The sequence below is a fragment of the Cottoperca gobio genome, chromosome 10 (genome assembly GCF_900634415.1).
Source record: "Cottoperca gobio chromosome 10, fCotGob3.1, whole genome shotgun sequence".
Lineage (NCBI taxonomy): Eukaryota > Metazoa > Chordata > Actinopteri > Perciformes > Bovichtidae > Cottoperca > Cottoperca gobio.
Window position 1 is genome coordinate 20,397,163 of NC_041364.1, and position 27,773 is coordinate 20,424,935.

The window sequence follows — 27,773 nt, forward strand, 5'->3', positions numbered from 1 at the left end:
CCTCATTAGTACATGGATGTTCTGTGTTTTTATGGTGGGAAGTATTTTGTACTCTGTTGTGAGAGACAGAGAGCGAGGGAGAGTGAGGACAACAGGGAGGTAGTAACAGCTAAATCAATTTCACACTTGACTGCGTTTAGGAGAGGTGAGTGGCGGCGGGCATCTTGATCTGTCCATCAGTCTGCATCTTTGTCGCCGCTGTGGCTGCATCATAACTCCTGTTAGACTAACCGATCGACGAGGGCCAGCGACCATGAGTACATGGATGATGTGGTCATCAGAGCGAGAAACCAGGCAACCCTCTGCATCATGAATCCCCACGCCATATGACATCTCTGTCTGCAGTGGAGCTGAGCTCATCCACCGACTGGTTAACCTTCAACTTCTGCAAACGGTCTCAGATGGATTATAAATTAGGCCATGAGGAAATATATTCTATTAGTCAAGCAAGATTTTTGTGATTCCTTTATTAATATCTAGTTAATTGTCTTATAAATAGATATTTCAAGAGCTTTGTTCCTGATTGATCAGGGAATACAGATAAAATTAGAACAATTATTTACCAAAACTGTACTTTTCTGAGAGTCAGGAGTCTTATTTGTACTTATACACAGCAAGTTATCACTGAAAATGTCAATTTGTCTACAGGACTAAGGACTCAATGACAATACATCTCCTACTTCACCTCTACCAGTCAGGACAGAACAGACAGCACAGAGGACAATTTTCTGACGTCATGTATTTGATATTTAGATAATAACGTCCTTCACATATTCAAAGATTCAATTATCAGTAGTCTCTTTCGTCATTATCCCTGAGGGTCGCCGGAGTGCGAGACTGCACAAGGTCCTGATCACACAGGAGTCTATTTCAGTGAACTTTAGGGTTTTCTGGGCTATTTCTACAGGAGGACAATTAGAAATGTCCATAGAGATCAACAGAAACAATGTTGGGAAATACGCTTATTTGCTTCTGGCGTTAGATTAGAAGATCAATATCACTCTCATGTCTATACGCTAAATATGAAGCTACAGCCAGCAGCGGGGACATCCCTATATTCCCGGGTTCCTCATTGTACAAGATTGGTAAGTGGGAGATGGATGTTTCAAATTTAGTTTGAATAGTTAAAAATCTGTCTTGCTCCCAAATTTGAGGGCGTAGTATAACATCATTCAGCTATAAGCTGTAGGTTGGGGATTTCAACACAACCAACCCTGGGAAAAAACATTGCTGAGAAGATAAAACCCTTTTTAAGGCCTCCTTAATGTTAAGAGGATATTGAGCTGGGGAACATAGAACCCTGGGAACACAGATACGCTCCTCAAGCAGCCAGTTAGCTTAACTTAGCATAAAGACTGGAAACAGATGGAAACAGCTAGCTTGTTAGCTAACTTCCTGCAGTCTAATTAATAAAGTGAGCTTTAAGGGTGCTGGGAGATCAACAACAGAGTCTTTACTAACAATACACTTACAAGAATAAACTCAATAATACTCATTCTGTGTTAATGTACATGTTATGTGGTGCCCTTACTGTAGCCTTATCTTTAGCATACAGCTATAATTGGTATCAATGTTCTTTTCTAACTCTCAGCAAAAATGCAAAGAATTCCCAAAGTGATGTCTTGAACTCGATCTAAACAGAAAGAGCTAGAGGCAGTTCTGTACTCAGACTTTAATAGGGTTTTTTCTTGTTGGTAATGTAGTTTAGCTACAGTAGATCCCATTACCCAAACTCTAGCTGCCACAATTAACAGTAGCTGAATGAATGATAAAACTCAACGGGCTGTTTTAACTATAAAAGCACCCATTCCTTTGCTCAACCCTTAAAATGTGGGGTGATCAGGATCCACTGCAGCTTTATAATAACAACAATTATCCAGTCACTCATTGGAGAAAGTTCCAAAGATTAACACCATGAAATGCAGTGAAATAGTGTAAAATGTGTTAAAACTGAAACACCTAGAGCAAGTGACATCTCTAAGACACAATTTAAGAAGGGGGATGACAGCAGTCAGCTCCTGAGCAGTTGTTGAACAAATTCGAATTCCTTCCTTTATTGTACATGCCAAAATGTCCCTACACAAACATCCAACTCGCTATTGTATTGCTGCAGTGATAGCATTACTTTCTGCTCCCTCGATTTGTTCAATTTATGACTGTATTTTAATCTTTGTCTACTATTTGGCAACCCATTGTGGCAGGAAAGAAGCTTAAATCCTACTGTTACATGAATTAATAACTTGTCTTTACTACTTCCTACTCCGGCTGATCCTCAAATTTAATTTTCTCTATTTCAATATTTCCAGATTATTTAATCCATTTTGTATAAGAAAGATGCTTGCAAGTAGATACTGTACAAGAGAGGCTTTTCAAAGCTCCACTCAGCCTGGTTTTAATTCTGATCAAAACTTATCTTTTTCATTTCAGCTTGACCGTCAGTTTGCCTGTATTCTGTCTAAAGGGAAAATCCAAGGAAACCACTACCAGAGTCCCTTTGCTCTCTAAAATAATTTAACGTTGCATTATCTAGCCTCCTGGCACCAAAGCAACCAGTCTTAATATTCAATTGGAAGTACACTGTAATCATTTAATATAAATCTGTTTATCCTAATAAATTCATGTATTTACATAGCATTGGTGCAGTTCATTTCAGGACGGCGGCACACACATCCGATCATCTGGCCAGGTGCAGGGTACAAAAATAGGAAAATGAAAAGATCCCATGCTTTATCTTGACTGCAGGCCAACAGGGATCACAAGGCAGTCGAAGCCGACGCAGACCTTTACAGTCAGACGTGGCACGATAAAAGAGGACAGTAGCATATTCCATTGTGCAGGTGTTCTTTCTTATGTTGACGCAGATATTTCTAAATTGGTTGATTTGTTCCCATGCTTGCTGTTCGTGGACCTTAGGAAGAAAAAAAATGAATGTGTTCTCCAGGATATGGAAGTACTTGGCGAGCATATTTTGTTTATCCGTTTGGCAAGAACAAGATTCCTTTTATTGTTTGCAAACTCCAATAATCCATATTTGCTTCCAATCTGTTGAAAGAAAAGAGTCTTCACTTTTATTGCCAGAGCAAAGTCTAGCCACCTTTGGCCACCATTGTGTCTTTTGATAAGTAAACCACCCAGTAGACCATATTAAAAGCCCCAAAGGACACTGGGAACAGGATCCGTGCGTACTTGTCAATTTTGCTGGTTCCACCCATACCAGCAGTGGTGGGCTGGGAGCATGGCGTCTGCTTTACCTCCGGTTTGTTCCCCATCAACTGGATGCGCTCCAGTTTGGGCCCCAGCAGATGCTGCAGAGACGAGGAGCTGGCGTTCTGCTTGCACGGCGTCCCCGCCATCACGTCTGGTGTGGAAGCTGCAGCCTGAGGCGCGCTCTTCACCAGCTGGGCGGAGGAGGAGGCCACGCTGAGCAGGCTCTCAGATTTGGGGTTGGTGCGGGAGAGTGCGGAGGAGCTGCCATTGGCTCCGGTGGCTAAAGGTCTCAGCTGTCTTGTTCTCCCCACTCCCGAAATGTTGGTGGTGGACTGGGCTCTCTGGTGACTGCTGGCCTCTTGGTAGGAAATATAATTCATCCGCTTTCTCAGATTACCGTTGCTATCAGGATTCTGCCGAGACAGAGAGAGAAAACAATGATGATGTACATCTATGTATTAGAGTTAACTGGTATTGATATTTGTAAAACACATGTTCTTTTTGTTTAAGCTTAACATCTAGACTGTGAATGTTCAGTACGTTCTTACTCGCAAATTGTCAAATACCGCAGCTTGGTCAGTGGCCCCATGCTTTAAACTATGACACTCTATGTAACTGTTATCATGGCAGAAGTAAAGGAAGTAGTATCTTCTGCGTAGGGAAGAGGTTGGTCACGTAAGAAACGTAAACTTACGTCACGTACGAAACGTGTAACATAACGTACTTAGCTTATGTAGTGTACGTAGCGTAAACTTACGTCACGTACGAAGCGTAAACTTACGTCACGTACGAAGCGTAAACTTACGGCACAGTACGAAACGTAAACTTACGTCACGTACGAAACGTAAACTTACGCCACGTACAAACCGTAAACTTACGCCACGTACAAACCGTAAACTTACGTCACGTACGAAACGTAAACTTACGGCACGTACGAAACGTAAACTTACGTCACGTACGAAACGTGTAACATAACGTACTTAACTTACATAAAGTATGTTGGCTAACCAACAATAAATTGGATGCTCGCTTAAGCCCTTCCCCGAACAGCGATAGTCAAATCATAGTTTAGCAACCATAACTAGGCACAGCAAACCTGAAAAGCTTTGGACTTAACACGGTGAAATGGGGCTGAGATAATCACTCTTAAATGTGTAGGGTCTGTAGTTTTTGTTTTTTAGCCTTTCGACAACCAGAATGCAAGGCAAATATGGAAGGACTGACCGTATTGGTCTGCTCTAACATGAGTTGCAAACATTAGCATTTTTGGCTAAACAGTTTACTACTTAGTACTAGCTCCAAAGTCCAAGGCCCAGGCTGGAATATCATTAGCTAACTAAATGTTGTGGGTTTACAGTTTAAATAGGGGGGAAAAGACCAGTTCATGATAGAGTGACCCGCTTTCTCTTGCTCTTTGTTGGACCCATTAAAGACCCCTTGAATTTGAGTTGCAATGAGCCACCATTAGTGTAACTATGTGCTGTGTGGGATTAAAAGCAGGCATAGCAACAGTAACTGGGGGGCGTAGGATTTGGCGGACCGTCTATTGCATTACAGAAAATGTCAATGTTACGTGGAGGTCACACACACAAGTGTTTGTCCACCAAAGAGTTTTGGTAAGTTTATGTTTCAATTGTAAAATGTCCCACTCATATCTTATTCACAATTATGTAATAACAGAATTTGAAGAATTAGCATCATAAATAGTTGTTACCTCCACCAAGGAGGTTATGTTTTCAGTTTGGTTTGCTTGTTGGTTTGTTTGTTTGTCAGCAGGATTACGGGAAAAACTACAGGTCCAAATGATATGAAACTTGGTGGAGGGGTTTAACATGATCCAAAGAAGAATTCACAAAATGTGGGAGCGGATCCGAATCACACGACGGATACAGACATTGATTTTTACTTGGAAACGGCCTGGAAATATTGCGCAATATAAAGTTATCCGATTTTGAAAATGTCATATATCAGATGTTGATATCAGTCTCACAAATCCAGTATGAGTCAGGTTGTATTCTTTTTCATAATGAGCTGTCGACCTAACAGAGGAAGTTTCATTAAGTTAAGAGTCTGAAGAGCTTTACAGATGCTTTTATATCCCTTGAAAGTAAAAATCAAAGATATTTAAACATCTGACCGCAGTGAGTGAGTCAAAAATGAAGTACAGTTGTTTTGTTGAAATATGGACCTGCATTTGAGAGAAAACACTGAGGATTTGAAATAATCACATTCCTGCCGTCTGCCTCACGTTTGAAGGCGTTTTGCAGGCAAGGAAAGCGGTCTTGCTCTTTTCCTCTCTGAAAAGCGTGCCAGGCAACGCAAACCTCGTCACATTGATCTGATTTCAGTCCTCCTGACACATATGGCCTTCATCTGGAAGCAGACGATTGAGTGTGTGCAATACAGATATCACTCACTGCACTCATTTCACACAAGCTTAAGACAGAAAGTAGGTAGCACTTCATCGGGGCGGTAATGCAGTGTAGCGTCAAAGAAGCTTATCCTTTGAGAGTTGATGTTTTCAAGCGGAGTAGGAGTGTGTGATGCTGGTACTAAGGCATTTGCAGGAATAATCCAACCTCCCCTGAAAGTGAAAGCATCCAGTGTTATTGTGTCCTGTGTGTGCGTGTGTGTGTGTGTGTGTGTGTGTGTGTGTGTGTGTGTGTGTGTGTGTGTGTGTGTGCGTGTGTGTGTGGATAGCGGGGTTTGCTTTTCATCACAGAGGAGGTCGAGAGCAGAGGAGCGGGAACCGTCAACACTCCCTGCCCCTCATGCCAAGCCCTTTAGTGAGCGCCAACAGGACCTGCTCTTGAGGAAAAGAGTATTAATTATTTCCCCCAGTGCCAGAGCCTTTCTGAAACCTATACAGATGCACCCGGGCTGCGTTGCTGTGGCAACCTCCTAATCCACTGAAGTGCCGTTGTCACTATACTGCATTCAGGCATGATTACGCCACACTGGGATTTGAACTGGAGGGGGCAACTTAAAGTAGTTATTGTAAAACTGACATATTGCATTGCTGGGTTGTGTCAGCTTCAATGATCAGTTAACAGTTGGCCTGTATATTCTGTGTTAGCGCTTCAGAAGAAAATGAAGCCTAAGAAATATGCACTTCTCCCTTCTTTTTACCTCCTATCTGTAAAAGAGTGTTTGTACAGCACCATAAATACATCGATACTTTTACATGAACAGTGATTTATAACTATTCATCATATCCGACCAGCAGCTCTAAAATCGCTTCATGGCATATTCATGAATTCTGATTCAATCCATATGTCAGCTGCCATGGTGTCAATGTAATTTGCTTCAACTGGTGGTGCAGAAATAGGAGATTATGTTAATGTTTACATGTCGAATTTCAAAATAAATGTCCCACATCAAACGCCATCATTGAGAAACACCTCGACCTGTGAAGATGTTTCCGATCCTGATTTTTGTTTCGTCACGTTCACATTTCATTTGTTAGCTCTAAATCAACAAATCAGCTGCTAAATTTAAGGATGAATGAGAGTTAAATTAGACCTTTTCCAGAAACATTGATATTAAAAACATTACATATGGGAGAAGAAAGCTTTAACGTAGTGAATGACCCTAAAAGTGTTGTTTTGTGTGTCCACTGCCCTGTTTTCAATTATAGAACAGGGATTTAAGTGTAGTACGTTCAGATTTGTGGTGCTGAAAATGATCTTTTATTTCAACTCAATTCAACTGCCAGACACAAGCAGGTTCTGGTGATGGAAGTCTAAACGCACATCCTGGGATCGATTTCTCCTGTTTTCTCTATATTTCTTTATGAGAAGGAGCACAGCTGACGATCCTCAGGCAGGCCCACTCCTGGGCCGTTCAAAAGTCTAGGCTAAAGGCCAGATACAGTAAGCACATAATAAGGGACATGCTGTGTAAGTACTCCTTGAAGTTAAGTGCTATCAGACTATTTGCCGTTGCCACTTTGAGGGAAACAAAAATCACCTGCAGCACTTCCTCTGCGTCCTTGACCTTGACAGGCGTGGTTTGGGGCCCCGGAGGACATTTGGCTGGCTTCTTTTTGGCCCGCTCGAGCTGCGCATTTGTGAAGTAGTTCACGGCGGCGAACTCAATGAGGGCAGAGAAGACGAAGGCGAAGCAGACGGCGATGAACCAGTCCATGGCAGTGGCGTATGAGACCTTGGGAAGGGAATGGCGAGCGCTGATGCTGAGGGTCGTCATGGTCAGGACAGTGGTGATGCCTTTAATAGTATAAAAAACAGAACAATATCAAACAGATGAGCCTGCGACTAAGTGAGAGTTGAAACAAGATCTGTGTTAGAGGTCTCGGCAGCTTAGACCAAATATCTATCCGCCTATGAAACTGCATGTACTGCATCAAACAGGATTTTAGATTTTTTTGATCACTTGGTGGCAGCGCAACAAGCTGCAAACACAACACTATCACCTTATAAACTTGATATGGCTGTGTTAGGCTTCATGACATTCCTGTAGATGCCTCCTCATTTTTTTCTGGTCTTTTTTTTACTGGGATTCATTTAAATGTACTTCATGGATTCAAAAAGATATCCACCCATTGGGGTTTAACTCGACCAGAAGGATTATTTCTGCCTGCAGAAGAGAACTACCTACAGGTCTGATGTCAGGAAAGCCGGAGAGGAAAGTGAGAAACAAATTGTGGTGATCCATTTTCTTAGTCTGATCTAAATCTAAAATAATTCTCACGTGTGTTTATGACTTAAACAGCAGAACATGGGGTAGTGGTGCACTAAGCCTCTTGTGGCCGAAATGAGTATCACAACAAAAGAAAACACAACAAACACTCCTGAAAGAATTTCACCTGCCAAACCTTTTTTTCATCTGTTTCCACAGATGAAAAAAACTAAGGAACTGGAAAGATTATCCTTGCAAAACTTTTTGTTCACCTGTTCACCATAACAACAGGAGAGAAAACTCTTTAGATCAGACTTAGAAAATGAATCACAAGATTTATTTTTTCTCACTTGACTTCACTGTCCAAATTTATTTCATGGAGGAAAATAAAAATCTCAGCCCTCTGTGGATTAACTCAGCCAAAATGATTATTTCTGCCTGCAGACAAGCTGTACCTCCAAATAATGTTTGGACATCTTCAGGTCTGATGTGTATCGAAAGATATTACACCAGCGAGAGTTTACAGCTGCTTGACGTATATCTCCTACTCTTCAGCAGCAACTGTGGACTCTATCTTCACTCTTCGCAGTATCAAAAGTGATATCATGACAATAAAACGAGACACTGATCTGGCCAGCACGCAAGGTCACATGTGGCTCCTACAATAACAAAAGGTATAAGCCTGTAGCTCGTCCTTGGTATTATTAACCAATAGCAATAATGTGATTTGGAGAAAATCCCCTTTACGTCGGAGACCTGGAACAATCTGTGCTGTAGAGTCCTTGCCCGACATAAATTCATCCCCTGCGCCCGGACATGACCGCCATATAATTTCCTGTCAATCAAAAGCAGCTGGATGACATTGATAGGTGAACTGTGGCTTGAAGCCACAGACTGAGGATATTAACCTAAAAGCTTTCATGGCTTTTTTCAAAATCAGAGTCAAATTTAATGGTGCATATTTGTAAATAGTGCAGTGCTGTACTGTATGTATCAATCAAATCAGGAACAGTATCATATATACAGCTCATATAAGTCATCTTCTTACTGGATTTAAACTGGATTTGGGTATTTGTATGTTTGTGTGAGTAAAAACTACATGCTACAGTTGAGTTACCCTTCACTAAATTCGATTTTTACACCAATTGTTTAATTTTCACCTCCACACAATGACAGGATTGCAGCCTGCAGAGGATGTCTTGGTATTTCAGCTTCGTCTCAAGAAAGAAAACCAGTTACCAATACCACTTATCTTAACATAAAGAATCGACAGAGCATGAAACAGCTATCCTGGCTAAATCCAAAATTAGACACAACACCTCTAAACTGTATAAAGATGACCAGTTATTGTGCAAAGTATGTCTGATATATATCATGTTTTCTTGGCAACCTCACTGTGACACCACAACGCTGGGCAACCCTGTCTCCTACAAAACTAGGTTCCCATACAACTAAACTGCATACTCAATTACGTTTTGGTTTGGAAACCATAGGGTCGCCAGTCCAAGTCCCCAAACGCACCCAGTACAGAGCGTGTTCACCTTGTGGGCACTGCCGAGGTGCCTTTAAGCAAGGCACTACATCCCAATACTAGGATGGGTTAAATGCAAACTGTGTGTGCTGTGTACATGTGTGATAATTAAGAGGATACAAAATAATCCATTTCCATACTTGGTTATGCTTCATAAAACACCATGTTCCTTCTTTAAAAGGCATGTTTGTTACCTTACTGAAGTTGCGGACGTAAATAAAAAAAAAGGTCAACATTCACTTTTGGTTCTCCTGGGTGGAAGTTCTGGGTTTGACTCCACAATCCATCCCGACCTTCTCCATACACAGAATGTCGCGGATTGATTAGAAACGTATCTGTGATGCGTCAAAAACAAACGAATCCTCTGATGTTCCTTGAGGTCAAATGAAGAGAGCCGAGATAACGACTACAGTTCCCCGTCAGAAAGGTCTGACTGCAAGGTAAAGGAGAGAAAATATTCTAAATATATAGCATACACTTAAATTGATATAGTATTTTTAGGTGGATAAAATGTGTTTTGCTTCTGCCCCCGTCCACAGCAGGACAATGCTTAGCTTCCTGCTGGTACTCCGGTCTGTTTCTCCAAACTGGGGGCGTGCCGAACGCCATCTACTCTAGGGAATACACTGACTATGGATACCTCATACAACCCCACTTCAAAAGATCCGAACTATCCCTTTAAGGTTTGAACTATTCCTATATGGCCTACCATGAATGGCCACACCTGAACTCTCTCATTTAAGATAAACATTGTAGTGAACACAGTCTCGTCACATGTCAAAGGCATAGAAACCAATGTCTTGCTTTGAATGAGCTTCTTAAAAAAGTGCTTTTCACTCTGACCCCTCTATTTGCATTATCTGCAGTTCCAGCTCTAATCCTCCCTCGCCTCCTGTTTGTCACCCTGACAAAATGCTTCTTCCACACTTATAGCAGGACACTGTGGTTGAGTCACCGAGGCAGCAGAACGTCAAAACAGAGCGTGGCTGCAGGGAGGAGGAGGAGAAATCCAAACACCAACCACCTTCTTCTCTCTACCCACTCCAACCTCACCCACAGCCGACCGCCACACGCGCACATTTAAACACAGCGGATAACAGCAGAAATCCGCTGTCTCAGAGGCTCCACTGATACAACAATAGTTGTGCTGCTGTGATGCCTCTATCCTGTCGTGCTGGGCAGTTTGGGGCGGGGAGGCGGGGAGGCGGGGAGGCGGGGGCGGTGCAGCTGGACTGTCAGATACATTGGTCACTGCAGGAGAGCAGCATTGATCCCCCAGAGCTTTATTACACTGCCTGACACCGAGAGACATTTCTACTGAGGGTTACACAGTCACTGCTCAGCAGACTCAGAACACAAACTGCACAGTCAACAGAAACACACGCCGTGTCAAATGCACACTGAGTGGATACAGGTGACGCTGCAGTGTGTGTGTGTGTGTGTGTGTGTGTGTGTGTGTGTGTGTGTGTGTGTGTGTGTGTGTGTGTGTGTGTGTGTGTGTGTGTGTATGTGTGTGCAGCTAAACTGCTAACCAGTGTTGGACAACTTAATGGAAAAATGTAATCAATTACTCAGCACCATCACCACACCCACACATCATATGTTGGTGTAGATTGTTTACAGCCCGGCAGTGCTATTAACTACATTTAATATTTAGATTTTCAAAAAGATTAGTGATGAATAAAACCATAATTATTTTCACAGACCTCTGTTTTAAATGTAGAGATTGTGAAATAAATTGATTATTTGTTATTTCTGTTTCGTTTGAGCCCTAAACCCTTTAAAGCTAAACTTCATTAAAGTATCTCAGTGCTTTTTAAATTCACAGCTCATGGTTAGATGGTATTCTTTATGTAACATTTTTAATCTGTAAACACCTAAAAATCTAAATTACCTCCTGGGGCATCCTGCCTATAACAACTTCTTTTAATACTCTCACAGGGCATCTTTCCCATTTCAACCCATTTAGAGGGGTATTTATATTACATCTTGAAAAGATTTTGTATCATCCACTATTTGAGCCAAAACCATCACATGTACAGTCTTTGCTGGAGGCAAAAATGATTTTTCCTATTTCTGTCAGCTGTTGATTCTAGGATTCAAAACCATTCTTGAAACTAATATCAGTGAATTTAGCTTTTAAGATACATTTTTTTAAAAACAGCTGCTCTGTATATTCCCCATAATCACCTGACACTGTACCATCACCTTGTTGTGCAGAGTGGAGAGACAGACATGCAGACATGAAGTAAAAACAACATAGCAGAGAGGCTGTGCAGCATGAGGGATGTGAGGTCTACATACCGAAGACTGTGCGCGCCGGCACCGATTCTTTATTTATCCAGAAGGACACTTGGGAGAGGATTACTGTCATTATGCAGGGGATATACGTCTGAATCATGAAGTAGCCCATTTTCCGTTTCAAGTGGAAGTAGACCGTCATCACCACATATTCACCTGAAGGATCAACAGAAATGAATAACTTTGATTAACAAAGAATTGAAAGTTGCAGCCGGACAGATTTCACTTAACGCAGCTTTAGACAGATGTCGCATTTTATTATATATCATCGCTTTTTTCATGCTCCTCCCACCCAACCTCCTGCTGCTAAAATCTTTTTTTCATGTTTTATGTGAACCGAAAGGCCCTCTGAAATGCCTTAGCTCAGGGTTTGATATCAAGAGGCTCGTACTGTCTGCTGGTCACGGTCCAATGGAGTGACAAAGCCCCAAAATCCTTTCACTATCTACCCCCTGTGCTGCATTTGTACAGTATTTGTCCCGTCATTAATGTGGAAAATACAGTGTATACCTGGCAAATCTACCAGGTTTGACAATACACACAGACAGCTGAACATCTATTATTGAAAGAAAAGAGAACATGTTTTATACTGTTTTTTATAATTCAAAAGAAAAGAAAAGCCATTTTGCTCAGTATAATTCAGTTATGTTTTAATTCAGTCAAAATGGACATAGGAGGAGCGCGTCTCACCTGTGATGGATTTAATAGTTTCACTGGAGACCGTCTGACCGATGAGATCATACTGAACGAGGCTGGAGGACTCAGGAGGGACCTCCACTGAATGCTCAGGCCCTTTGGTCCAGGTATAGATCATCTCTGTTTTAGGATAGGCATCTGTGGACAGAAGGCAAAGCCACCCAGATGTGAGTCCCTTACAGTGCAGTATACATATGTCTGTAATGTGTTTCTACACTGTAAACTGTCTTTGTCGACATACATACATGACTATGATATGATTTTATATATAGCTATAAGTGTGTGTGTGCATATGCATTGTCAAATTGATACATTGTAGGCCTTGAGTTCATGGATAACACTTCTGCTACTTACCAGCTGTCTCCTAATCAAGGTCATAGCAGTTTAGAGGTTTCAATTAGTTAGTTAGTTAGTTAGTTAGTTAGTTAGTTAGTTAGTTAGTTAGTTAGTTAGTTAGTTAGTTAGTTAGTTATTAGTTGGACTACAATCCTTGTGAAAAACAATAGGGATTAATTGTGAAGCAATTACTCCACAGCGCCAAGTCTGCATTTCGGCAATTTCTGTGGTTCAATGTCACGAGAGTTGGTGAAAATGCGCTACAGTTGACATTGTATGAACTTATAAAGTTGTTGTAGCAAATGCGCAACAAACTGAACAACTTTGGCATTCATTTGGAGTCGTGTTTCTGGCAATCGGATAATTGGAAGCCCAATATTCACTCCTGTTTTTGCTCTGCCATGGTGTCCATCATAGAGTGTATAAAAGAAGTGGACGTAGCCCTGGGGTCTGAAAAGTGAAGCCTGCATTCTGTCTAACAGCCAGCAGGGGGCAACACCTCTGGCTGCAAAAAGAAGTCACATTAGAAGTCTATGAGAAAATGACTCCTCTTCTCACTTGATTTGTTACCTCAGTAAACATTTTCCTAAAGAGTTTATGGTCTCACTCACTAGTTTCAAGTTCTCTTTAATACAGCATGGTGTTCATTTAGTAAATTATGGTCCCATTTAGATTAAAATAGATGACAAAGCAGGGTATGCTTTGGGGCGTGGCTACCTTGCAATCGGGTAAGAGGCATAGCAATACGTATCCCTCGCCAGCTGCACCCTTTAGTCCAAATATGGTCACTTTTGGTTTAAAAAAAAACAAGATGCAAACAGTTCAAAACGGTAGTCCACAAACCAATGGGTGATGTAACGGTGATTACGTTCGCCTCCTTTTTACAGTCTATTGTCTCCATAAACACCTGGCTGCTAAATGTTCCACTATGTTCACCAGTTAGTTGCTAACTGTGTCTGTCTGTTGTTTGGTGCTGGGGAGGTAATGTACAGTGGGTTTAACAGAGCTTTTACTGTAAACAGTTACCTGCTGCTGCTGGAATTGAGGTTGATGAGAGCCGTGAGAGTGAAACCAAAACAAGAGCTTAAACACTCCACAGAGCCGAGGGGAACTGCAGGTGGTAATAATTATTACCATATTTAATATAATATACTTAAATTGGAAGGTTTTTAATCAAAAATGATTACTGTTTATTGTTTCGCTAAGAATTCTATTCATGGCAAGGGGGAAATCCTCAGAAGCTGCATCACAGAAAACTCTCCACTGACTAATTAAATTGTAAGGGCTCCCAGCACTTTGAGGTAGATTGACCCTTTTATTCTATTCAAATATAATAATGAGTTTACTATTTTGTAACAAAAAATAAGATTGCATCGCTGGCACTGACTTGTTACTGTATATACGATATTTACATGACAACATCCAATCCACTCTTTCAGATCCACTGAAACCAATACAATGTGGTTGGAAGTCAAAGTTCATAGAGGTCACATCTGTCATATTTCACTCACTAATGCATCATGCTGACATATCGTCCCCAGCAAAAGTTGCAACGTTCAGATAAATTCCCCACTGTGTCTGATTTAGGGATACTTAAAATCATAACAACTCTTTTTATTTCGCAATGTTTTGCTCTATGTATCCTGGCAAGGTTGGCCAGTCTGTGGATGCTGAACAAAATGCCAGTTGCCTTCACCTGCCACTCCCTATGGGACTCCACATCGGCAGGATACCAACTGTGCTGCCAAAATGAAATGATTCTGGTGTGTCATGGAGTGGAACGCAATGCCTGTGCACACAAGTCCAGATGGAGTAACAGAAAAGGAGACGGAGAGAGAGAGAGAGAGAAAGAGTGATGGAGGAAAATGAAGGCAGGGCTGACAGAGAGAAAATTAGCGCTCACACACACACACACCAGCTATGTAAAATAGCTGCATAGGTCTGTGCTATCCTGAGGCAGAGGAAGGGATTCTGACCTTTCCTTTGCTTCAGGCTGCATCAGATCCATGGCTGCTTCCTCTTGACTGGAGGCTAGCAGCAGCAGAGCAGGATGGTGAAAGGAGGAGGACGTGGAGGGGGAGACGGATGACAATAACTGAGAAATGGGAATTTGTCCTCTGCAATGTCACCACACTGGGTAATTGACGGGCGGATTGGGCGAGTGCAAAGGCAAACTCGTTGTCTTCTCCTTTCCTTTCTCCTGCAGATGTAATCTTCAAATTGCTGCTTTTCTCCGATAAGACGGAGCTGAGAAACTCCTTTATTTGAGATAAGTCATTTTTGCTGACCAGTAGGCCCACGATAAACACCGGTGCTGAGCTAGGGCTTCATTGTTCACGATGAAGAATGAAATGCTTCATTATTTAGTATTAGTATTATTCAGTTGCTTCGTGTCTCACAAAGTGTTCGGATCCTCTGCACTCTTTTAAGCACAGAATCACTTTCAGCACTGAGCAACAGTCATGTGATGTTTGTCAGTAAAAACTTTGGATTTTCATTCACACTTCCATAAACTATAAATAAAACGTTACTTAAAAGGCACGACAAGTAGCATTTGCTAATAGAAATAAATCTTCTAAAATGAATCATGAAAATCAAAACTCAAAATAATCCAGTGGGTCTCCTGTGAAACAACACCGGAGGGCACAACATGCTAAATGCAGTGTGGAGGCTTCTCAGCAATGGGTCTATTTGTGTACAGAATGAGAATGAAAACATGCATGACTGCGACATATATGGGATTCTGTAGAGAGGTCAGAGGTCAGGCTGAAACGATATTTTCTGTTCTCGGACCAGTTTGTACTTTATACCCAAAGATCAAAGGAACTAATTACAGAAAGGTCTTAAGGTTTACCCAGAAGCAGAACAACGTGGACCTTGTAGCCTTTGTAATGTGACAAAACATTAGAATACATTTTTCTCACACCCGGTGTCAAAAAGATTTTGGGTACATATTTAAAATAAATTATGATTATCCCTTCATGTAAATGACATTCCAACTTTTGACATTTCTCATAGATTTACTGGCCCTATTTCTTTTTCTGTATTTACATCTGTGGACTTTGCTTTTGTACGTTTGCACCACCTTGTAAAGATGGCCTTAAACATGTACTCTAGTGAAATACCAAGAGAGATTTGTGGGGAAATATCGTTTCTTATTGTTTTGATTTATGGCCCTTATTTTTGTACTCCTTGCTCAGCTTTGTTATTTGTTCTTTGTTTGTTCTTATCCATGCCTAGTGATTAATTGTGATTTTTATTTTATTTTTTTATATAGGTTTTGTATTTGTATTATATAATATGCATGTATTGTATGCAAGATCTTGTGTGTTCTTTAAAGTGTGTTCAACAAAACGACACAAACAGTTGTTTATGTCTCCTGTGTGAAAGTCCACACCGACCTCCTCCCTTTGTCGCTCTTAATACTACGATAACTGACTTCCTCCTTCCACCGTATAGCTACTGACCAGGCTGCTATATTTGATGAGTCGGGAGTGAGAATGCGCTCACACACACAGGACTTACAGCTTCCAAACTTGAGGGGGCAAGCGTGTCCATCCATGGGGAAATCCACAAGTTTCATGGGACACTCGGCATTAATAGTCAACCTGTTGCAGTACAGAGAAGAAATTCTCAAAAAAGGATCAAATAGACACACACACACAAACAAACATGCTTCAGGAATGTGGGCATGTCATGATGTGCTAAATGTTAGCACGCACTGTTGTAAACTGTAATATTGAATTTAAGATTAAAAAGTTTGGCCGCCTCTGCTCTGCCTCCAAACAGCTCTGCACTGTTTACACATTATGAACCACTGGCTTTGGTTTCTCAACAAATCTGCTCAATTGCTTTGAATCAAACAAAGTCTGTTTTGTTTTTTGAAATGAACACAAACACCAAAATATAGAAAACGAATTATGTGAAGACTCCATCACAAATTAGCATGTGTAAAGAATGTAGGAAAAATACTCATCGTTTGGGCTAAAGTTTTGTCTTGAATATTATTCATCAGGAGTTTAATGTTGTGTCCGGTGATGCAGTTTACCACAGTACCTCATGGTGTACAGAATGGTGCCATTCTTCATGATACGGAAAAGCTTGTTGGGGGCCGTCATGTTGTGAGCGACCGACCTCTTGCCGTTCCTAAAGAAGGTGTCTGGTGTCCACACTTTAGTCACCATCAGGTTGTTCAGCCTCAAAATCTCTATCGGGCCCTCGTACTTCAACCTCCGGTCCACCCACGTCTGCCGAAAGAACACGTCCATTGTGTATTCCTGAGGCAGGGAAATTGGCAAATGTAAGGCAGGTGGGATGGTATCGCTTCATGATAATCAGCATTCATCTGGAAGAAAAGTCTGGTAAGTAAAACATCTTGTTCTTCACCCACATATGAAGTAACTATGGGCCGATTATGACATAATGGGACCCTGGGCATAGACATGCGAAAGGCCCCACCACCTCCCCTATAAAGTAGCAAGACACACAGACTTTATGTTTAGCCCCATTGTTGTTGTTTTGAGTGTCTTTGTAGTCATCTTGTGTTTTTTTGTAGTTGCTTTATGTGTCTTTGTAATCATATTGAGTCTCTTTTTACTTCTTCTGTGTCTCTTTGTACTTGTTCTGTGTCTTTTTGTTGTTGTTCTGTGTCTCTTTGTGGTTGTTTTGTGTCTCTTTGTGACTCAGAAAGGCGACGCAAGTTCTTGTTCAGGCTCTAGTCATCTCACGCCTTGACTACAGCAACTCCCTCCTCGCTGGACTGCCTGCATGTGCCATTCGACCTCTACAGCTGATCCAGAATGCAGCAGCCCGACTGGTCTTCAATCTACCCAAGTTCTCCCACACTACACCGCTTCTCCACTCCCTTCACTGGCTACCAGTGGCGGCCCGAATCTGCTTCAAGACTCTGGTGCTGGCCTACCATGCTGTGAATGGATCAGCCCCTTCCTACATCCAGGCCATGGTCGAACCAAACACCCCAGTGCGTTCACTTCGCTCTGCGTCGACCAATCGGCTCGCCACTCCTTCACTGCGAGTGGGACCCAGATTACCCTCTAACAAAACCCGCCTGTTTGCTATCCTGGCTCCAAAATGGTGGAACGACCTCCCCATTGATGTCAGGACAGCAGACAGTCTTCACACTTTCCGTCGCAGACTGAAAACTCACCTGTTTCGACTGCACCTCGGCGAATGAAGAAAACTAAATAACTGTACTTTGTATGTTGCACTTATATTGGTTTGGCTTATTTATAGCTAATAGTTGAATTTGTATTCTACTGTTTTCCTTATTTGAAGACAGTGTTCACTTATACAATTGTACCTATTTGAAGCTATTGTACTTATAAGATTCTTGCTGTTCGGAGTTGTATCCCTATGATTGTTTGCACTTTTTGTACATCGCTTTGGACAAAAGCGTCAGCTAAATGAACTGTAATGTAATTGTTTTGTGTCTCTTTGTTGTTGCTTTGTGTCTCTTTGTGTCTCTTTGTTGTTGTTTTGTGTCTCTTTGTTGTTGCTTTGTGTCTCTTTGTTGTTGCTTTGTGTCTCTGTGTCTCTTTGTTGTTGCTTTGTGTCTCTTTGTGTCTCTTTGCAGCTATTTTGCTTCTCTTTGTAGTTTTTTGGTTCTTTGTTGTCTTTTTGTGTCTCTTTTTTAGTTGTTTTATCTTTCCATCTGGTTGGTACGTGTCTCTTTTTTGGCCCCTGGGCCTGGGTTATACCTGTGATCTTCTGTAATGGCCGGACTTGAAACAAAGTTGTGTGGACTTAGTATTAACAACTTTTACACAGCAAACACATCAATCGACATATGTTTATCTCCATTGAAAGTGTGGTTACATACCATTTCAACATCCGAGACAGGCCCAAAACTTGTGACATAAATGTCGGTCTTTACTTCAGTCACAGGACCTATTGAGCCAATGACACATTGTAACATTTAATATCCTGCTTTTAAATCCTTCAAAGTCACAGTGCAGCCTCAGTCTTATTTACACTTCAACACTCTTTATATCAGACTTACTACCCATCAAACACAAAAAACATGCAATATACAGCTTATCCAGAGCTGTAGTGCCTTTGCATAATGGTAGTGAAAAAATCTTTAAAGACGTAAAAACATAATCCTGTTTGATTTTCCCCCCCCTCAGTGAATGAATGTGGAGGCAGGCGTTGTGCAAGGATAAGCAAAGCTAAGGCTCTTTGCATGCATGTCTGATGACTTTGCACTGTAAACCACCAAACCAGCTTTTTTACATGTCATGACTTCAGACACGATGTGCAGAACAACCAAATCCGTACATTTAGCACTTGAACTTTTATGCATTAAGCGTTTGTCCCGCGACAAACACACGTTTATATAACTGCATTCGTGAAACGTGCGGAGCTTACAGGCCCCTCTCATCTGACGGCAAAACGACCAGGCAGGCTTACAGGATAAAGTCTTCAACATCGCGTGTGTTGACACACTTAACTATGAAGCAACATGTTTAATATGAGTCAAGTCTCACACACACAGAGGTAGAGAAGAAACATGACATTGTTCCTATTATGTTTCCATGAGCACGACATATATTGCCTCCCCTGTTGCTTTTCCAGACGTTTTTCTTTTTTCTGTTTAAAGATCGTTAAGCCAGTTGATGCAGATTTGTGATTTAAGGCTTTACAAATAAAACTGACTTATAGGGTGTATTTAGCGCTCAATAATTAGTTTACACTCATCGTATCGCACTCTATGGTGTGTTTTAGGCTCTTAAGGCATAATAAAAAAAGTTAAATAAATAATACAATTGCCTTTTTTTAAACCCTTTTTTAATTATAAAGATTATGAGTGTTTCATAGCTGACGTGTAAATATTATGAATGAACCTGACTTGACATATAGGGTGTATTTGGTTCTTAATAGTGAGTTTGCAGCTACCTTGTTGCACTTAATGGTGTTTTAACCTCCTATGACACACACAAAAGTCAAATAAAAGATCAATGTCAAGGGTGTCGTGTGAAAACGGTAATCTCCATATGGAAAATGTTCCCTACGACACACGAATACATAAACATGGCTTTTGTTCCTACATACCCCCGAATCCAGGTCGCAGCCTGTTGTCGTACCCGTCCAGAAGTCGGTCCAAAATGCGAGTAAAATTCTCCGGATAGATCCTTTCATCCTTCTTTGTCTGTCCAGAGATTTTCTTTACACTAGAAAAAAAAAAAAAGAATCAGGGTACCATAACTTCAGTGCTGGGGGAAAAAAAGAAAGAAACCTCGTGTGTGTGAGCCGCGGGAGGTTTCGGCACCGCGGACAGTGACACTGGGACTCACCAAGTCGCCAAACAGAAAAAGTAGAAGAGGGTCCGAATAAAAGCCGGGCACATCGCTGTCACCGTCTCCTTCTTCTTGGCAGAAACCATCTTTGCATGCCATTCTTCAAGCCTCTTCACATCTCACCACTGCCAGATGCCTGCCTGTGTCCCGGGGAACAGGAGGAGGGAGACGCGGCGGCAAAGAGGGGGCAGAGAGGGTAGCAAGTTCTCCCGCTCCTGCAGTCTTTCCATACGCACAACACGCACACACACATACACACACACACCTTCACCCACAGCCCTGGTCACCTCTCATCCGGATCCAAGCTGCTGCTGCTGCTGGTGGTGCTGGCATCCAGAGAAAGAAACAATTCTCTCTCTCTCTCTCTCTCCTTCACTCTCTCTCTCTCTCTCTCTCTCTCTCTCTCTCTCTCTCTCTCTCTCTCTCATTCACTCTCTCTCCTTTACTCTCTCTCTATCTGTTTGCTTCTCTGTCTCACCCTCTGTTTCTCCCCCCCTCCCCTGCTCTCCCCCTCTCTCCTCTCTGTCTCTGTTTGCTTTCTCCTTCTCCCTCTCACACACACCTGCTTTGGTCAGGACACAGACGTGCATTGCTTTGAAAATGACTTCAACAGACTTCCTCCCCTCTGTCAACACTGGAAAAAGAAGGACACGGATAGAAAGGCCTGTTCATCTCCTCAAGATCTGAGCGTTAGGTGTTTCCTGACAGCATGACCTTTCAAAAACACTTTTGCTTTAGAGACTTATTTTGCTAGATGTGCTCCCTGCATGCCCTTTGACCCCCCAGCTTCAATCAGTCTCACTCCCGCTGCTGTGTGACAACACAGCCTAGCCTACATGTTGAACTAGTTTCAGGAATGCATTGGTGGTGAGCGCCTGTATTAAGATTCAAATGGGTCAGTCTTGTCGCAATACGCAATCACACACACACACACACAAAGGCACACAGGTACTGTAGAGGAACTGGGACAAGCCACATGCTGCTTCACAGATTTCTCTGCACCTGGGACAAGTACAAGACCTTCACTGTGTGTGTGTGTGTGTGTGTGTGTGTGTGTGTGTGTGTGTGTGTGTGTGTGTGTGTGTGTGTGTGTGTGTGTGCGCGCGTGTGTGTGTGTGTGTGTGTGGCTCTGAAGGTGAAGTACGGTTAAATCTTGCAGGATAAACAAGATGTCTGGGTTCCACCACACTGGCTTTCCTGATTAGTTTCGAACTGCATACAGTATAAACACACACACACACACACACACACACACACACATACACACACACACACACACACACACACACACACACACACACACACACACACACACAGGGCAAAAACAGAAGCCACTTAGTGTTAAGGGACAGTAAGGAAACGCTATATTGATACGTTACAAGCTGAAGTCATGTAGTGTAGTCTTATATCGCAGCTCCCCTACACAGCCGCCCACCCCAGTCCTCCCACAATACACTAGAGCAGGGCAGCTCTGTGGGGGATGAGTAATATGCATGCTCTTTGTGAGGGCAGGCTTTCGTCCAAGTGATTTTTTTTCTTGTTTCTTTTCTTTTTTAGACACTTGATTACAATATGCTCTTTTAACAGCACTTTCGGCACACTGTACAAAAAGGTTGTAATAATATTTATTCAACGGCAGTCGAATGTGGAAATGTCACCAGTACAGTTTTAGGAAAAGTCACGTTGGCCTTATTATGCCACATTGACCTTTCCTTATAAGTCTGTGCTGGGTTTATATTACATGATGTAATATTGTGGTAACATTTGTGCCCTAAAGACACACTGTACATGGAGCACTAAATAATTGTTAGAGGTTTCTAATTAAATGTCTGTTATTGTACACTTTCGAGACTTTATTGTGTGTTTCTCCGATACAGTTTGTCCTGAGATTCCTTGAAACAGGTTCTTCTGCTATATGCCCTGCAGCAGGAATAACTGCTATGATAACCTAGTTTTTTATCATTGTGAGCGCATGAGTATGTGTGTGTGTGTGTGTGTGTGTGTGTGTGTGTGTGTGTGTGTGTGGGTGTGAAGGAGGAAGGTAGACAAGGTGAGGCATAGCTCTGTGATGGTTGGTGTGTTGTGTTGTGAGGGGTTGGGGGCCATGGCAGCAGAGGGACATTACATTACCTCCCGTAGGATCCATGCAGGGCCTGATGATGACAGCCTTCAGAGAGTCTCAACCTGACGACACACACAAACCTACAGCTGCTGCAGCAGAGCTTGTTAGCTGGAGCTCAGCGCACATGAAAGACTGCTGTCTTTACTGTGTGGCAGCTACAGCGAGATCTCATTAACTTTGCAGATACAGATTTTGAGACTAGCAGTCCAATAAGCCTCGTTATCATTCTTTCATTAACCGGTAGACAGGAGTGAAAAGTTACTTTTACGCAGTACTCATATACTTTATTTAAGTATTTATTTTCTATGAGATAATATGACTTATAACTTCACAACAGCATATGCATATTTATACACATTCATATTTATACACATGCATCTTTTTACACATGTACAAACCAGCACAACTTTGAACCCTCTTGCTTTCTGACGTGGTCCATACCATGCAGTACAAAACAATTATTTTCCAGCATTAACCGGCCCTAACAGTGTGTCTAGCAAGGGGTTATTGCAACTTCCGCATTCCATAGGTGAAGCACATTGGCACACATAAGCAATTTTCCCAAATATAATAGTTGGAAAATGCACCCATTTCAAATGTTATCAGCCGTTATCAATTGTTATGACTGCCATTGTAATGCTTCAGACAAAGCAAAATGGACAAACTGCACCTACACACATGTTTTAAAAGTGCAACGTCGCAGTTTTAAGAACTTGGGTAATTTATATATTGAAACAAAAACCTAGTTTAGGTTAGGAAAACATCATCATTTTGGTTAAAATTGTTACCTGACTAAAGTTTTTAGTTACGCATGTCACGTACGTCGACGTGTTTGGTTTCACACTGGACACGAATAGACGAAAGTCCATGGTCTCAATGGCATCACTTTTAAAAGCGCTCTATAAATAAAATGTATTATTATTATTATTATTATTATTATTATTATTATTATTACTCGACGGATCCGGAAAATATGCCAAGAGTGAAACACGGGTCGTTAGGAGGACTGGGTAGACAGCTGTTTTGCATATCTGTTCCACAAGATGCATGTGTGACGAACGAGTGGAAAACTCGTTATGAAGCTGCTTTTGTGTAGACATGCAGTTGAGTCCAATATTCAAATTTTAGCTCTTTTTTGGTCTCCACTTATTCCTGAAATATCTGGCAGTTCAGCTAAATGCTCCACTATGTTCACCGGCTAGTTGCAAAACTGTGTCTATCTGTTGTTTCGTGCTGGATAGGTAGCGTAGCGTCTACTTGGTTTTGCTAAATAAACAACTGCGCGCTGCTGTTGGGGAAAAAGAGTTTATGGGAGCATCACCAGTGAACCAAAAATAATGTTGCAGGTTGTAAAAACAAAACGAGTCAGGCAGCTGTTGTCCCTCTGTACTGGGGGCAGACGCTACAGTGACTCACTATCGCCTCTAGAGGAACAAGTGGTATTACAGACTGGACGGACGCTAGTCAGTTAGATGCTAATGTCGGTAGATATCTCTGCACACATAGACGTCTTTGACACAATGTCAACACTGTTACCTCTTCACACTCTGTTGATAATGTTAGATCATTGTTTTAATGTTTTAAGTTCCGACAGGTGGAGACGGGGGACTTTTAGAAGCCCAGATATATAGATTCAGCCAATCAAAAGTCTTGTTGGAGCAGGTGAGTCATACTATAAGGTAAAAGCTTTCTCATTTCCTACTTTCTCAGTATTTCAATAAAAGCCTCTGGCAACTGATCAGCAGGTCACTGCATCTCTTGCCTCGTTGTGTTGGATCTTTGTAAAAACCTCACAGCTCAAATCGACTGCCCACACTGTTAGTGCATGAATGCAACATGTGCCTACATGAGATACCAAAATATGTTCTTCTGTCTGGTATAGCCTGCATAGCATGAATGAGTGAATCACTGTCAAAATACTCACACTTTTAACAGCATTTATAGAAATGTTATGTATTTCTCTGCATTTGTTTCCATAGCCATAATGGCCAGGTAGGGAGAAAACAGCTCTTTTGCGCTGGGGGTAACGATTGATGAGGCTCATTGTGGCAGTGCAGGAAGCTAATGAGTCAGAACCACGAGTCAAGCTGTCGGGAAATCACACCGCCCAAAAAAAAGCCCGACGTGACATCTTCAGCACCAAACAAATGCAGAGGGAGAGACTCACAGACTGAAAATGAGACACCAGAGAGCAGAGCTTATGCTACTGCTCAATCCATTTCTTTATCATGAATTTCAGCTTAACCATGCACAAATGACAGTCTGAAAGTGAGTGTCAGCACATTCATACTCAGACAATAGTAATATGTAGCTTTTAAAACGTAACAGTTGCACCAGGAAGAAACGACTGATGGCAAAAGATGCAGACAAAAAAGTCAAATGTTTCCTAATTTACTTAACAGTTAAGGCAGAAATAAACCACATCCTCTTCAGTCCTATTCCTTTTTTTTAATTCAAATAGCAAACGGTTTTTAATACATCAGGGACCAGATCAATGGACTTCCCTTTTAAACCACCTTTGTTCCTGATAAGAGTCAGAAATGTAGACCTGTAGAGCACTGTTAAAGCTGACTGTATCGATGCTTTGTCACCTGTTCCGAATGTTATCAACGCATTGAATGGCCGTCAACAGTAATTATCACAACCATTCAAATTGTTCAGACTACACATACCCATAAGTTGCAAAAGTGAAATTAACGGTTACAATTTTTAACACATGGTTGACATTGTGAATTAAAACAAAACAACTTGTTTTAGGTTAAGGCAACAACACGTATTAACAACAAATAAGTAGGATGCTGATAACCATTGATAGCATCCATCCAATGGGCTGATAACATCCGAAGCGGGTGACTTCCTATTGTTTTGATTGGTCGATGCTCCAAGTGTAAAGCTGCAATAATTAAATTCTTGGCCACTGGGGGCAGCAGACTAAGCTCCCGAGACAGGATACGTTTTCATATGTTGAGCCCCTGACTCCAGTGACATCATCACGTCATAATTTCAATGTGTCCCGTATTTCTCTTTATGACAAAATACCTGCAAAACTAGAGACACGTCACACTTTTTTAAAGCCTGTGGTATTTATTTAGTTGTACGCTACTTGTGGAAGTAGAGCTGCTGATGCATTCAACTCTTTATGTAGCAGCATCCATATATGCAAATAAAGGAGGCTCTTCCTCTCAGGGGCATGGTTTTTATTTTTCTACGATGTGTCACAACTTACCTTACATATTGAGAGTGGGTTTGAATGATTGAATTAATGCTGCAGTGGGGAAGTTATGTTTTTTTTTATATTAACAACAGAAGTGGTTCTACTTTCTGCAGTTTCACTCATCTAATAAGATCGTTTCTGCCTTTAGAGAAGCACTGAAAAATATTTGTCAAACAAAACCTCCAAATGGCTAGTTAATCAATTTGCCCCATGTTATACTTTGGCTCACATTCACACAAGGGTGCATTTATCCAGCGAGGCTGCACATTTATAACTCACTCAGCAGTTGGAGAACCCACCATGGTTTTATACGTGGTGAGGCAAACATGAGCAGGAAGATCGTCCTTCAGCTGAAAGACAGGCATCTTGTTTTGTAGCTGACCATGACCTCTGACCTCCCTGTAGAGGCGGAGGTGGAGCCAAAAAAATAATCTCCCCTCGGGGTTAAAACAGCATTAAAGAAAAATACTTTCACTGACATACAAGTATATAAAAATAACATCAAATTCCACTGATCCATGTTCAGAAGAAAGAAATATTGACATCCTCTCCTTCGGGGCTTCTAGTTACCACCTCACAGCCCACATCGTTGTTGGCCAGTTCCTACCTTTATTATGATTTTGTGGAAACAATGGTAAAATGTGACTACAACAGAGGAAAGTCTTGACATTGAGGTTATAAACAGAGTATGATTGACAAATGAACACTTGTCCATATTTTCTCCAAATGTGTTCCTGTTGAGAAGGCTCTCCAATTGCCGTAAGAATTAAAAGTGTGATCTTAAGGTGCTGAGGAGGCCTCCAAGAAGATAATATTTCCAGAGAAGCATTCAGAAAACAGTGGCGTAACACCTCAAATCTTATGCAGTACTTTTTCTCCAGTGATATTGCTGCCCACAATCATGGAAAATGAAGTTGTTCCATCCAAAGGAAGCATCATCCTGAACCATTATCCACTTGTGAATCTGATTGGGAGTCATTTATGCTCTGCAGTGCCCTAGCGGCCTCTCATCTCCTTCGGTAAGCCTGCCCACCCATTACATGCAAGTACTCGACAACACTTGAGTGCCCTATAATGTACAGATGACAAATTTCCCTCTTTCTAGACAATTCTGTCACTCTTGAAGTTTAGGTCTCGGCTGTTGAGCAACTGGAAACCGACCAAAGAGGTGGGCACATCACCTCAAAACTTTAACTTTCAAATTGATAAAGAGGCTTCCACTAGTTTACTCTCATATCCGCTCCCACAGCCCTCATTTTACTGAAGTCCAGGCTTCTAAATATAGACACTTGTCCTAATTTAAAGAGATAGTTTGGTTTTGGGGGAATTGTGCATTTCTTTTTCATCTGGAGTGAAACTAATGCACGGCCTTTTTATGTTTCTTTCATGCTGTTTCATACAATGTTTGATATAATAACATTTATTTCAATAAACACCAAGATAACCAGTTCAACCAGCCATCAATTTCTTGAAAAATATAAAAGCATACTCCCCTATCCTATATGTTAGATGGATAGTGCATCTTGGTCAAAAGTTTAGCATTTTGGGAAATGCGCTATTATATTCTTTCTAGTAGCCAGCAGGGGGCGAGTCCAATTGTATAGCGGTCTATGAGAAAATGACCCTACTCCTCACTTGATTTATTACCTCAGTAAACATTCTCCTTATGATCACAATTGCTCATTTTAAGTCCTCTTCAACACAACGGGCTGTTCATTTAGTAACTTATTGTTCGATTTGGAGTAAAATAGACGATAAAGCAGGGTGTGCTTTAGGCTATGGCTACCTTGTGATTGACAGGTCGCTACCATGGTATGGTGTCTACTTGTCTTAAAGCTTTCATGGTGCGTTTTCAATTCATGAAAGTCTTGTTGCGTTGGGTTGTACACCCTCTCATGTCACAATAACCAAGATGGCGACGGCCAAAACGCCAAACTCGAGGCTTCAAAAACATAGTCCACAAACCAATGGGTGATGTCACGGTGACGTTGTCCACTTCTTTTATACAGTTTATGCTATGGAAAGACCCATTGAGGCGCGACCTGATGTGTTCCTGTGAGTTGTTTTATAAAATATTAGTCTATGAGTCTGCTACAAAGACAAACAAAGATGAGAGGGAGAAGGAGAGAGACTGAAGGGAGTTTCTGGTAAGTTCTGAGAGGCTGAGCTGCCAACCAAAGACACACACACACACACACACACACACACACTCCCATACACACGGCTGGTGTGGCCGTTCAGCTGTCAATTTCAGGGGAATGATGCTTTTTGTCTGATCACGACTCAAAGCGCACTAACACATTGTATGTCCAACACAAACAGAAATAGACAGTTTGAGGTTTCAGAGGGAGTTACACTGTTCCTGTTTTAGAATGAACAACAGGTAATCTATTGGTCGTCTACTTCTGAGAA

At 41.6% G+C, this 27,773-nt stretch overlaps 1 protein-coding gene across 1 annotated transcript; it reads right to left on the reverse strand.

Annotated features, from left to right (window-relative positions):
* Positions 1 to 446: 446 nt before the first annotated feature.
* gabra4 (gamma-aminobutyric acid type A receptor subunit alpha4) lies at positions 447 to 20,401 on the reverse strand. Its single transcript, XM_029441473.1, has 9 exons — positions 20,023 to 20,401; positions 19,781 to 19,899; positions 18,549 to 18,616; positions 16,766 to 16,986; positions 16,235 to 16,317; positions 12,368 to 12,511; positions 11,681 to 11,833; positions 7,177 to 7,433; positions 447 to 3,620 (listed from the first exon to the last, which is right to left on the reverse strand). Exons 1-9 carry the CDS (start codon positions 20,109 to 20,111, stop codon positions 3,087 to 3,089), a joined length of 1,668 nt encoding a protein of 555 aa, XP_029297333.1. The 5' UTR covers positions 20,112 to 20,401; the 3' UTR covers positions 447 to 3,086.
* Positions 20,402 to 27,773: the final 7,372 nt, after the last annotated feature.